This window comes from Rosa rugosa, chromosome 6 (assembly GCF_958449725.1).
Source record: "Rosa rugosa chromosome 6, drRosRugo1.1, whole genome shotgun sequence".
NCBI classification, from domain to species: Eukaryota; Viridiplantae; Streptophyta; class Magnoliopsida; order Rosales; family Rosaceae; genus Rosa; species Rosa rugosa.
In genome coordinates, this window is record NC_084825.1 from 10,732,769 (window position 1) to 10,747,019 (window position 14,251).

The 14,251-nt window shown below is 37.2% G+C and overlaps 1 protein-coding gene across 1 annotated transcript; it reads left to right on the top strand.

Annotated features, from left to right (window-relative positions):
* The first annotated feature begins 318 nt into the window (after window positions 1-318).
* LOC133715708 (THO complex subunit 1) lies at window positions 319-10,155 on the top strand. Its single transcript, XM_062142325.1, has 21 exons — window positions 319-494; window positions 602-685; window positions 976-1,050; window positions 1,347-1,440; window positions 2,157-2,302; window positions 2,431-2,502; window positions 3,755-3,827; window positions 3,931-3,996; window positions 4,118-4,164; window positions 4,807-4,878; window positions 5,075-5,197; window positions 5,747-5,812; window positions 5,920-5,961; window positions 6,131-6,247; window positions 6,344-6,426; window positions 7,199-7,265; window positions 7,791-7,862; window positions 7,994-8,044; window positions 8,856-8,915; window positions 9,001-9,150; window positions 9,724-10,155. Exons 1-21 carry the CDS (start codon window positions 492-494, stop codon window positions 9,997-9,999), a joined length of 1,839 nt encoding a protein of 612 aa, XP_061998309.1. The 5' UTR covers window positions 319-491; the 3' UTR covers window positions 10,000-10,155.
* Window positions 10,156-14,251: the final 4,096 nt, after the last annotated feature.

Genomic DNA, 14,251 nt, shown 5'->3' on the forward strand with positions numbered 1-14,251 from the left:
TATTCCTTGTCTAATAATACATGTCATTCTACTTAATGAAAGTATAATTTTTCCTTCATATATATAGGTAAAAAAATTGATTTATTGTATAATGATGTTTGATTCATGATTGAATTGCCAAATAGGAAAAAGAAAAAGAAACATAATTATTAGGAAGGGTAGTTAGGGTAATTTGTAAGAAAAAAATGAATTAAAGTAATAGAAAAATAGAGAAATGTGTGAATAGAGAAAATGAGTGTGCGAGTAACACTACTCTAATATAATAATATAATTTTAACATATAATTTGGTGAGTTTAGGATAAAGAGAAAAAAAAAAAAAAAATTGGTGAGAGGGAGTAATACAGAAGTCTGGGTAAAAAAGACGAGGCTTAAGAACCGCGGAGAAGAAACCCATTCCATTCGCCTCCCCCCAAACCTCCACAGTGCCCTCGCCGGTACACCCATCTCCGACCACCAAGACGGTGCGTTTCTTCTGGTTGAGCTCTTCAACATGGTTAGTAACTCGTCAGCCTTATCTTCATCCCAATTTTAGGTCTTTCTTTCTGTATCAGATTATGCTTATGCTCTGCTGCTTCTCTTTGCGTTTCTCTTCTTCCCCAGGAAGTGTTCAGAACTGCGATACTCCAACCAGGTCCTCCTGAAACCTTTGCATTACAGACGGTTCAGCAAGTTATAAAGCCTCAGGTACTCAATCTACGCCTTTCATCTTCAGCATTGATCTTAATTACAGTTCCCGGACCCGAATAATCGGATAAGAAGACTTTGTGTAGTAAATTTAGGGCTCTGTCCTGTATGGCTCCTAAAATGTGTGAATTTATCGATCATGTACATATACCCTGATTATATTTGATGACTTGTATGATGATGATGATCATGGTGGTAAGTATCCACGACGAGTCAAATTGAATGTTTATGTTTTCGGGTGCCGCGATTTAGTTAATTCTTATCAAAGCCAATTGACTTGTGTGTGACAGAAAGGGACCAAGTTAGTGCAAGATGAGAATCAACTGTTGGAAAATATCCTCCGGACATTGCTACAGGAACTAGTGGTATGTTTTTCTAGCTTGTGCTTTCGTTGAATCACTTGATTATGTATGAATAGAAGATCTTGTGACACCTTTTAAAATAATCATTTTTTTTTTAATTCATAAGAGCAAAGATATCGTGTTTGAGATTAAATAGTCATATTTCTTGTTTTATATAAATGAAATATATTCCCCATCAGATCATTTTTTTTTATAATCGTTTTAACATCAGCACAGTTGTTCTTCTCCAGTGCCTTTGTTTTTCCTTCTAAATATTTATGGTGAGTAACCTGAGATTTTTATTGCTTGGATTGGCACAGTCTTCTGCAGTACAGTCCGGGGAGCAGATAATGCAGTATGGTCAATCAATTGATGATGGAGAAGCTGCAAGAGGACATATTCCACGTCTTCTAGGTCTGTACATGTCTTGTCAAGCACTTAGTTCTGTGTATCTAATGCTCATGTCTTCCTTTATCAATGAAACTTGCTCTTTTGTATTTCTCTAATTCAGAACCTTTCTACTAAATTTGTGTTCTGACCTGTAACAAGATGAGGTGTTACTTGTGAATCAGTGTTTTAAGTATGGTGGTGTGTTCTTTCAGTTTGGCTCAATCTTATGGGCTTCTTCTGGTGTACTCATATAGATCTTAACATTATCCATTAATAATTTATTTTATAGTCTTTTGACATGTAGATTGTTATTCATTTTGATAAAAATCCATAATGACTTTTGACTTCCAATTGGAGTACCATATACCCTGCAATGTAGAACAAAAAGTGTAGATGAGCTATTTTGATTGCAAAATTCAAAGGCTTGATTTACGGTTATGTGGGATCTTAGAAGGGGTATCATACTATACTAGGTGTGATTTTAGGAATTTGATTGTGGTGGAAAAGATTGGGGGCCTACAACAAAACCGAAGAAAGGGGCTAGCGTGATGTATCTTTGTCTTACTTAATGGTAGGTTGAATTGTTATTTTCAGCTGGAGCAATTCTGTGCCTTGATGAGTCCTGAGTACTTTATGCTGATATGAGTGAAGTATGTAGGCTATGCATAGGGATGAAGATGATTTATGATTCTGTAGCCTCTCTCTCTCTCTCTTCATATTGTTTGTCATTGTGTTACCAGATGTCGTGCTGTATCTTTGTGAGAAAGAGCACGTGGAAGGTGGCATGATATTTCAGCTACTGGAAGACTTGACAGAGATGTCTACGATGAGAAACTGCAAAGACGTTTTCGGTTATATAGAGAGTAAGCAAGATATATTAGGAAAGGTTTGTGCTTTCATACTTTTCATAAGATGTTTCTTCCCAGTTTTTCTTTTTCTTTAGTTATATGGAATCACTTTTAGATTATATGACTTTTCATTCTCCACTTTAATTTTATGGATCACTATATGCAGCAAGAGCTTTTTGCCAGAGGAAAACTTGTGATGTTGAGAACATGCAATCAACTTCTTCGTCGTCTATCAAAGGTGGCTACTGATCATACTAGTGATTATTGGTTGCTATAGTCATTATATTTTTCTCTATCGTGTGATTTATCTTTGTTATATCATAAATACCAGAAATTGTTCATGCATGCCATTTACTAAGTCACTTTCAAAGCTGAGTTTGTAATGTTTAAAAAATTATTCTCAGGTTTATCTGTACTGTTTCCATTAACAGATTATGAATCTCTTCAAAAAGAAAAATATGCAACTTCCACCAAAAATGATAATTTGTTAATGAAAACAAGCCAGTTCAATCAGTGGAAAAGGAGTCCTCCATACTTGAGAATTAGAACCTAAAAACATTATCAAACTGCTTTGTCTTTACAACAGAATCATCATAAAACGTAATGCAGAAGCAGCTTTTGTATCTCTGTAGGATCAGAAAAATACAGATCTATGAAACCTCCAGAAACTGGAACCCAAAGACATCCAAAATGTGACTTCCTCCTGTAGTAGTTTGAGGATGATGCATTCTCTTATGTTGTTTGGTAGGAAGGTTCTTTAATTTTGTCTTTCTCCACATTGCTTCTTAGTTAATAGTAGGCTGTGACTAACTCTAAAGAAGAAGATCCTTTGTGTTTCTCCACATTGATGTATATTATTCAAAAATGGTGATAATATTTTTCGGCTTTAAATGCAAATATGGGTATGGCTGTTGCATTTGTTTGGAGTAGTGTGGGTTCGGCTTCCAACTTTGCTGGTGGAAAATTTGTATAGGGACCTATAGAAAAGGCAATTACCCTTTGCCCTTGTGCAGTATTCAATTCTTAATGGATTATTTGGTTGGAAAATATAGAATAGGTTGTTTGGTGAAAAGGTGGAGGACATAGATTTACTTTGCTATAGAATTATATCCATATGTGTGTGTGTGTGTAGTTTGTGTAAGGCTCTAGTGAGGACCTTTAAAATAAGGTTTCCATGAGGACTTTCAAATCAATAGTTGAATGACTTGTGTGTTAAAGAATAATAATTTAACTAAAATTTGGACCACTCATCCAACCGTAGATTTGAAAGCCCTCTTGGAGTCCTCATTTTAAAGTCCTTACTAGAGACTCTCCCTATATAGTTTATATATTTTTTGCATCTCCACTGGGAATCTGGCGTCTGTGTCAATCATCTAAAGATATCCAATATTGATGATTGTATGACTGTTATGAATTTCTTCTCCATATAGATAGTTAAAACTTAAGATGGTAGCTTTGATTGATACTCATTTTTGGATTTTCACTTGAAGGCAAATGACGTGGTTTTTTGCGGACGAATTCTAATGTTTCTAGCACACTTTTTCCCATTGTCTGAGCGCTCAGGTACTTGTTTGTCATCAACCCTTTTCTTCACGTCTATGAACTGTTCTCAACCCTGATCTTCTCTTGTACTTAATTGCTTTTGTTGGATGGGTAATGCTTGCAGCTGTGAATATCAAAGGAGTTTTTAACACATCTAATGAAACGAAGTATGAGAAAGATGCCCCTGATGGTATGTCCTTACTGAACAATTGCATATGATACTTTCATTATAATGTCTGTATATCTAGCTAAACCGTGCACATCAATATTGATCTCTTAGCACATACTGAAATCTGCTACACAATTTTCAGGAATATCCATCGATTTCAACTTCTACAAGACCTTCTGGAGCTTACAGGCAAGTTATGCCACTGCATAGCATTCTTTGCAACAATAATCTAATGTATAAATTAAATGATTTCTTTCATCTCCTAGTCATATTTTTGTCATTTTTTACAAAATTAAACTTTGAACATAAATCAAAATAAGTGGAGGTACTGATATATGATAATAAGAAAAGAACTTCATCAAAACATATTGCTATCAGTGTTAATGTTGAGCCACATTAAAATGTTCAAATGACATTTTCGATTGACAATGTTTGCAATTTTTCGTATTGCTTGAAATGAGACAAAAAGCTTCTTCTAGTAGTGGACTTCTAATAATTGAATGTTGAGTGAATTTGGACCAAAATTCATCGAAATTTTGTAGCTAGCAGGAGTAACAGAAAGAACTATTTGTATTTCCACCAATTGGATGTCAACTGTGGGCTAATCTTACCACTACCTAAAGATCCAAATGTCTTGCAGTTGGATTTGAGGCGTAGCATTAAGTGTCTCAGAGCTCTGTAATAAGCTACCAGCAAGCAATATAATTGCTCTTTGGAATGCTTGTAACCAGAACTTCAAAATCTCAGTGTTGAGTTTCAGTTGGCATTAGATAGAATGCTTGAAGGTTCTCAATTTAATTTGTTGAGATACTTGTCTGTTTGGATTTTCAGGAACACTTTTGTAACCCTCCTTCCTTAACTGTTGCTCCTACAAAGTGGCAGAAATTTTCATCCAGTTTAATGGTATAGCAGATATCTCTTGATAAGTTTTCTTTTCATTTATCTTGTGTTTCCTTCTAAAGAAAAAAAAAAAAAAAGAACCAAATATCTTTATGGTATAACAGTTTGTCTTGCTTTTATAAAGAAGTTTCACTTTATCTATTAATTTCTGTATTACATTTTTCATATTAGATATGCTCTTCTTAAATTTCTTATTTAGGTTGTCCTAAATACCTTTGAAGCTCAACCATTAAGTGATGAAGAGGGAGATGCCAATAATTTGGAGGAGTCAGCAAATTTCAGCATAAAGTATCTTACAAGTAGTAAGCTGATGGGTTTGGAGGTTGGTAATGGTGGAATTTTAGTTGACGTTTTTTGGAGGATACTGTTGTCCAGATTCATTTGGACACACCCATCCAAACTCTCCATTATTTGCATACCTATTGTTGTAGTTTTATTATGAGGACCATTAATTTTCTAAATTCTCCCTTTGAAGATCGATCTCTACAAAAAAAAGAAAAAAAAGAAAAAAAAAGAAATCAGATTCAGAGATCTTATACTCATCCAATTTGGATAAGAATGAACAAGTCGATGGTTTTGATAAAAGGAACAAATGGAAGATATAGCTAAGGATTAACATTCCCATGAAGAACTGTCTATTTGTTTGATGCAATTTGATGACTAAATAATATCCGATATAGGAATGGTTTAGTATATGTATGGTTGTGATCATGATATTACACAGTAATGGAAAATATGGGGCAGAGTTTGGATGAGTATGTTCTATGTTTCTTTCTTTCTTTTTCTTTGCTTTTTTTGTTTTGGGTGGTGGACCATTATAATGATTAATATTTTATTTTCTCTGTTTTTATTTTTATTTTTGTGGGTTCAGTTAAAGGATCCGAGTTTCCGACGACACATTCTTGTGCAGTGCCTCATATTGTTCGATTATCTGAAGGTAATTAATCAAAGAGATAATCTTGTAGTTCCCATTTTTGACCAGTTCTAATGTCCTTTCTCAACCTTCAATTTGATAGATATTCTGACTACCTCTTTTGGATGTAGGCCCCAGGAAAAAGTGAAAAAGATTTGCCTTCTGAAAGCATGGTTAGTGCTGTAGTTGTGTCTTGTTGATTTTGTTTATTTTGCGCCTATTTTGTTAAGAGGCTTTAGTTAAATTTGAATGTGGTTTGATAAATACAGTTGTGACTGGATACTGATATTATTATGTACTTTATTAAATAGATGGCTAAACAATGGTTCCTGTCAATTTCAGAAAGAAGAAATAAATTCTTATGAGCAGCATGTGAAGAAACTGCTTAAAATGACTCCACCAAAGGGGGAAAGTTTTCTTAATAAAATTGAGCATATATTAGAACGTGAAAAGAATTGGGTGAGTGCACTTTCCCTCCCCATCTGCAGCCCTCTCCAAAAAATTTCAGAACTGCTATAGTGTTTGACATAAACTGCATTTAATCTATATGCTTAGGTATGGTGGAAACGTGATGGTTGCCCTCCATTTGAGAAGCAGCCAATAGAGAAGAAAACGGTTCTAGATGGAGCCAAAAAGCGGTATGCAATTGTAGTAGCTAGTTTGTTCAAGTCTGTTGTGCTCTATAATTTTTTCTGTTTAAAGAGGAATAATTTTATTTTTAGGTTAGAAAAGTTCATCCTTTGTTTTCTTGGATATTATACATTTCTGCTTCAGTTATGTCATTTGGGCTGTTGTGAATATGTTGGTTGGGTATGTCTTTGTAGGATTAGCCTCTTTCGTTCAGTTTGTAGCTTGTGTTCAGTTTAAGTAAGCATATTGATTTTTATAATATGAGAAACATCCTTTGCTTTTGTCTAATATGCTAAAAATGTGTGCTAAACCTACCATTTTTTTATATTAAAATGGTAGGTTAAGAATTCCAAAGTAGGACGAACCAATCCATGTTTTTTTTTTCTACTATGTTCTTTTCCTGAGTTTTTTTTTTCTTTTTGCAACTTTAAGAAGTTATAACTGTGAATGCTGCATTTAAAATTTAAATGCTCAACTAAGCTGTTTAGAATGAGTGGAAATGAATTTGCTATAAATCATTGTCATTGCATGTAGCGGTGATTACAAGTCAACTAGGAGGTTCTTAATGTCCTGAATTCAGTAATATGAATGCAGTTAATTTCTGCTCCATGGCTTTTTGCTCACATCAGCATGCCTACAAACTAAAATGTATGATTACATAGTCAGCCTTTCCATGACCTTAAGTCCGTTCTGACTTGTGAGCGAATACTTACTGAGTTTGCTATACCCATCTGGATTTGACTAGAAATTTATTATTATTTTTTCATTCTAATTCCCCAGAAAGCCGAGGTGGAGATTGGGAAATAAAGAACTCTCCCAGTTGTGGAAGTGGGCAGATCAGAATCCGGTATGAAGTTCAGTCAAGCTTACTGCATAAGATGTGAATATTGTATAACTGTATAGCTTAAATGAGAAAGACTTCTTCAACTAGTGAAGATTGTCTTGAATTATACTACTAGTTCTGTAAGCTGAAAGCTATCGCAACTCACAAGCCACAAGAACAAGCTGATTATATATGATTAATATTGAAGCAATGAGATTGAATATATTCTCATAAGTAGAGTGAGAGAGGTTAATCACAAAAATATATATACCATTCTCTTGGTGATTGTTAACTGAAAAGTTAAGAGCATTTTACAGAACCAATTTTTAGGGCTCTTACCCTCTAGACGAGTGGAGAGTTGATATGTAGAATATGACATTTGATACTGTTATTTTTTTGGCACTCAAGACAATTGATGATTTGAATCACCATAAAACGATTTTGGAAACAATAGTAGAGGTCATCGTCAGGTCAATTCTTATTATAAAGATGTAGCAATACTAATTTGCTTGCAATAATTTTTCACTCTCAAGTGTTTTTGACATGCAGAATGCTTTAACTGATCCTCAACGTCTTCAGACCCCTGCCATCTCTGAGTATTGGAAACCCTTGGCTGAGGACGTAAGTTCCTGAGTTACATCTCAATGACCACCTATGATATTTTGCTTTTTGGTGTGTGTTATTATCCCATCTTATTGTACGGGATTTGCATTTTCTTCAATTTGCTTAAAGTTCATTTCTTGGAACCACAGATGGATCCAGCAGCTGGAATAGAAGCTGAATATCACCACAAAAATAACCGAGTGAGTTTTCATTCTCAGAAGGATCTACTATGGCTCAGTATGAGCTTTCTAACTGTCACTACCCTCTAAAGTTGTTACATATAGCTACCAGCATTTTCCTTTCTGCAGTGTCACTGTGCATTAAATTTTGTATTGAAGCTGTTTAGGCTGGCAATACGTTTCTATAGGGAACATATTTATATTAGGAGAAAAATGAAAATGGCAACAGAGGAAACCAGTCTTCCTCTAATGACCTAAGATAAGCTGAGAACTTGAAAGCTCAAAGAAAACCAAACTAGAGCCCAGTGGTCCAATTTTAAGAAGGCCTAAGGAAGAGCTCCCTCAAAACTCAACCTATGCCCCAAGTAATGCCTAGAATCAAACTATATAACACAAATATCTACCTCCTCACCTCTAGCAGATGTGCATGCTACTGTTCTGGTACATGGTTTTCTTGGTCAATTAGGAAGGAAAAAAATAAAATTATCTGCATACGAAGTGCACAAAATAGCTCAATAGCACCATGGGTAATGAATTGGGCAATAGTCTCATGACCTAGATGGTACTTCAAGCTGTGAGCTAGTGCCAAATTCCTGTATCAGCATTAGTATCATCAATAGTTTGCTTGATATAAGATGGTGATATCGCTAATATATAACGGCTATTGACTAATTTGCTCTGTTCAAAAGTTCCAACATGTGTTTATGCGCTTTATTAATGCTTTTCAATATTTTAAAGTTATTGGATTGTCGGATGGCGAGACTAGCTTTACGCCTCAAAATTGTTTTGCAGCTTTTGCTCTATTTAATTGTATTTTTTTTATTTTATGCAGGTTTACTGCTGGAAAGGTCTTCGATTTTCAGCTAGACAAGACTTGGAAGGATTTTCTAAAGTATGATTAACATTGCAACTATCTTTTTTTCCCTAGATTAATTTATTTATGAAGTGTCATGCCATTCATATTGATTTAATTGCAGTTTACTGAATATGGTATTGAAGGAGTGGTACCTCTAGAACTTCTGCCTCCTGAAGAACGTGCTAAATACACTCCTAAACCAAATGATCGGTCCAAACGCGCTAGAAAGGAAGATACAAAGGGTGCTGCGCATCAAGTAGAAGAAAATCAGGTATAATTGGCAGTGTAGCATTTTCAGCATATTCTTTTTTATCATATTTTGTTAAATGGCAAATAGTAGAAGAAAAAAATTGTTTTACTGCCTTCACGTGACATCCAATGGCACGATAACAAAGCAGGTTTTGTCATTCATCTTAATCGATTATGTTTGATTTCTTTTTCTTTGTTTGAATTTAATTCGTTGGATGTTCGTGTGGCTTGTATATATGGTTTAATATCCTACCATATTGTTTATACTTTTTGTTAATGTCATCCTCTGTATACTCGTACCTTTTTTTAAGCCTGTTTTATCATTCTTTCTCACATTTGGATTGTAAGCTTACTGTCTACCTAGTATTTATCGGTTCTAAAACTTCTATGACTAGTTTACATAAGCAGATACTGAAATGAGAAGCCTCTAGATACTTAAATATTGTGCACCTTGATTTCTTTGCAATTATAATCATTACAGACTTACAATCCGTATAATCATACATGTATTTTTTTTTTCTCTTTTATATCTATCCCATTAAATGCGTGCCTACATCAATTGTTCTCAATAATATTGTCTTTGGTGTGGCTAAAGATGGCAACAGCTGCAACTGAGGTAGACGGTGAAGGACTCAGAACTGATGTTGGGGCCTTTGTGGCTCCATTGGACACTGATAACACCGCCACGGTTGGCAATACGTCCCAAGGTAGCAGTCCAATGGCAGATGAACATCAGAAGCAAAGTTCTGATACTGATGGTGGTCAAGAGGCAGGGCAGTTGGAAGACGATGCTGAGGTGGATGCCGAGGGGGATGCCGGGATGATTGATGGAGAGATGGAACCGGAGGTTGATTTAGATGCAGTTAGCTGAAAGATGTACTGGATTCTGTTTCTTTGTGCAGCTCCCGTTCAAAAGGCTTTGCAAATGCAAGGACAGCAGTATGTGATTGAACATGTCATATCCGACCATTAAATAGCGACAAAGTCTTAATATATAGGACAATATTAGGATAGCAATGATATCTGAGATTTTCAGTTTTTCAGATAGTTTTAACCATGCAATCTGTCTGGTCGAAAATTCAGTTATAATTCAGATTACAAATGTTATCAATTAGAAAGTGAGAACGAAAGCCGAGCATTATTAATGTTTGATGCTCCCCAATATTTTCTTTAGTAACTTTTTTTCTTGACCTAGCTGCTCCGCTAGGGTTGCTCGCCGAAATTTTCAATTTGATAGCTGTTGCCATTGCCAGCCTTGCAGCTGTTTGCTTGCTTCTTGGTTTTGCTGTTGATCTGGCGATAGAACGAATTACGGCACCGAGGTGGGTGTCGTCTGGTAATGAATTGGTGTTGGATTGGGGCTTTGTCAGTGCTTCACGTACCGTGGTATGTAGTTTGGATCTGCTCTCTGGTTTACGTGTTGGTGTTGAGATGTCCAAGGATGAGGATGATGATTGGCTGAGATTTCTTACCGAAGGCAGGCGTTGGGACTATGGTGGTAGCTGTTCTCTGGTGATGGGGGCTGGTGCTGACGCTGCTCGTGGTGGAGGTGTTGCGCTCTGCTTGGGTGGTCGGAAATTTGTGGTGGAGGAGGATTGAGGGAAACCTAGTTGGGGTTCTTCGATCTCCAGAAGTGCTGTCCTGGGCTGGAACTACTACTGGCAGTCTGCGGTGGTTTTCTCGGTGATGCCTAACGTGTTGGACTACTGCTGGGCTTGCTTATTCCTAATTTTGCTTAATTTATTTTTTCAGGTGGCAAAAACCAGTTACTCTGTTCACTCATTTTTCTACTCCGGAGATTTTAGGTTTTCGTTAGATTTTAGGTTCTACGTAATGATCAAGGTGCATTCTTGGCTGCATTTTCTAACAGGGAGTCCTATGTGACTTCACCTCTTCATGCTGAATTGTTAGCTATAAAACAAGGCCTACTTTTCCTACTGGAGTTGGGGTTGAACAAAGTGATTTTGGAAAGTGATTGTTTGGTTAAGGTTCGGTGTATTAAGGCTTCATCTGAAGACTTATCGAGCTTGAGTCACTTGGTAGCAGATATCAAAGACATGCTGCAAGCTTGTCCTCTTTTTTCTTTAGTTCATCTAAGTAGACAAGTCAATTAGGTAGATCATAGATTAGCAAACCTCAGTTTTGATACTGATATTTAAACTGAATGCATGTTTCGAAGTTCACATTGAATGTCCTCTTGCACGATCTTAATCGTGTTAATCTAATTAATAAAATCTTGTTTTTTTCATATATAAAAAAAGGGATTTTATTGTAAATTTTGTACCCAAAACAATGGAATTCTTAACAATGAAATCAAAATATCATACTTCGATTTTAGTTAAGGAGAGGACGAGAGGTTAAAAGCACATCAATTCTGCCACGTCCCTTCTCCCAATTTAAAACAAACTTGTTAATTAAAAGCCAAGTTGTAACACGAAATCAACGGCCGAGTTGTTAAATAATCAAGATTTTGTTGATTTTTCTTCTAATGATTTGGTTGAAGTATATATGTATGTATAAAAACATGATTCACAAAATGAAAAAACTGCATTTGTCACACCTTCAGCAGTCATCTTGCATAGTCGTGGAGGGAGTGTTATGCAAGTTAGCGCGTTGTAAGCGTTTTCGTGGATGCAATGGTTATATAATAAATAATTATCTATTAATCCTCACTAATAATTGAGATACTTTATTTATTTTTGAATAAACATCATTGTTTGGACCCAAAATGAGCATTTTGGTTTGACAAAGCGTGTCTTGGAGAAATTGAGCCAATATCAGTGGCTCACATATATATTTTTGATAAGTTCAAAAATATATTATTAAGAGGCTAAATAAGGCCTACCAAACATGGAAATGAAAAATCAACTTTAGCACATTTTCCTACTTCGGCTAGGAGAAAGCGAGCTAGACAAGAAATGAGAGATGACGGACTAACCATCCGAACTCCAAATGAGTTGAAACTTTCCAGATTAATTCTAGACATCCCATTGATCATTTCTTATGAAGAGTGCCAAAGCTCGTTCGGAGTGGAAAACCTTCAAACAAACAGTCCAATTTTCTGCAGAAGCAAAACTTGGAAACTGGACCTGTAAGAGGTCCAGCAGTTTTTTCGGCCCAAACACTACATGAAAAGCTCTGAAAATTTATCAGGGTGATCTACACTCATAGTGGAACATTTCTTATGAAGACGTCATGGTCAAAAACGGAGTGCTTGATGGAGATAAAATTGAAGGAATTTCCTTGTCTAGAAAGGCTTGGAAACTGGACCTGTAAGAGATCCAGCAGCGTTTTCGGCCCAACCACTATATGAAAAGCTCTGAAAATTTATCAGGGTGATCTACACTCATAGTGGAACATTTCTTATGAAGAAGTCATGGTCAAAAACTGAGTGCTTGATGGAGATAAAAATTGAAGGATAAGGGAGCAGAAAATGACTCAAACCTAACATTCCATTAAGTGTTTAAGTGCTCAAACCTAACCCATTATGATTTGTTTTTAAGGCCAAATAGTGTTGCTTGGTAGCCTATAAATAGAGGCTACAACATAGAACAATTGACCAATTCATTCATCAAAACATCTCTAAGATGATCTAAGTTCTCTCTAGAGCAAACCTCTCTAAGAGCAACTCCTCTCTTTCTCCTTCTCTTATCGGTGATCACACTCTAAGTCCTAGTCTCCTTTGGAGCCGACTATTAGTGCCACCAAACCCTCTGTCAACGTACTTCGGTCCTAGTCTCCTTGGGAGCCGATTGTAGTACCACGACCAAAAACACCACAAAAGACCAATTCATACATTCAAAACATCTCTAAGATGATCTAAGTTCTCTCTAGAGCAACCTCTCTAAGAGCAACTCCTCTCCTTCTCTTTCTCTTACCGGTGATCACACTCCTAGTCCTAGTCTTCTCAGAAGCCGACTTTCAGTGCCACCAAACCCTCTGTCAACGTACTTCGGTCCTAGTCTCCTCGGGAGCCGACGGTAGTGCCGCGACCAAAAGACCAATTCATTCAACAACATCTCTAAGATGATCTAAGTTCTCTCTAGAGCAACCTCTCTAAGAGCAACTCCTCTCCTTCTCTTTCTCTTATCGGTGATCACACTCCTAGTCCTAGTCTTCTCAGAAGCCGACTTTCAGTGCCACCAAACCCTCTGTCAACGTGCTTCGGTCCTAGTCTCCTCGGGAGCCGACGGTAGTGCCGCGACCACAACGGTTACAGAACCAGCCAAGCAAGGGTAACGCCCTAGCAACCCAGCCAAGCTAAAGTCACGCTTTAGCAAGTTCTCTCTACTTCCCAGTGGTTCTCGCTCTGCTCGATCTACAACATCGAGTATCGATTGTGATTTTCAAGAAGCTCAGCAAAAGTCCTCGCCACGAGGCATAAAGAATCCCACGACGAGGTTGGTGCTCTCCTCGTCTACAATCTCTTGATAGAAGTCAGGTCAAGGGACACCCCCGACGACCGCACCCGAACGGTGCTGGCACGCCCGCGCAGAAAAGAGACTGTTGACCAGCTGCAACAAAATTGGAGCCAAACAATCATCATAGAGATTTCATTAATAAATAAGGTCAGGCCAGAGCAGCCATTACATACCCTCCCGCTGCCATCTATAGACAGACAGAGAGTTGTGAAGATAACACGGTGGTACATAGGATAGGTCTACTCATTCGACATGTCTTGCTCACTTATTTGAGTAAGCCTATTCAACTATGAACTAGTCATGCATAGTAATAGGCTAGCTAACAAACTAACTAAAGAATGGGTATAGAAACCCCTTGGTTACTTTGGACCCACAAAATCCCGGCCCAAAATCCATTTGCAAAGCACTAGGCCCAAACAACGGCCCACCAAGGACAAAACCTAGCAGCCACCAAGCCATCATCGGAGTGGACGTCGGCCGGTCACCCATCCAACAGTCGACCCCTACAGTCCAAGGCTGCCGCGCCGCCGTCTTCGTCGCAATTACCGATATTGAACCTCGGATTTGAGCCCAGACACTGCACATCCACCTGACTTGCACTGATCTGGACACCCAGATCCAATTGTGCCTTCGAGCCCTTAGAAACCAGTCGCCGACAACCGCAACCCCGCTGTCAAACATTGGTAACACATCCCGACCGGC

What these genes read in the sequence shown, in the direction of transcription:
- LOC133715708 (XM_062142325.1), top strand. An exon ending in CATTGCTACAGGAACTAGTG is followed by an intron (nt 1,051 to 1,346) that starts GTATGTTTTTCT and finishes GGATTGGCACAG; the next exon opens with TCTTCTGCAGTACAGTCCGG. An exon ending in ATCACCACAAAAATAACCGA is followed by an intron (nt 8,045 to 8,855) that starts GTGAGTTTTCAT and finishes TATTTTATGCAG; the next exon opens with GTTTACTGCTGGAAAGGTCT.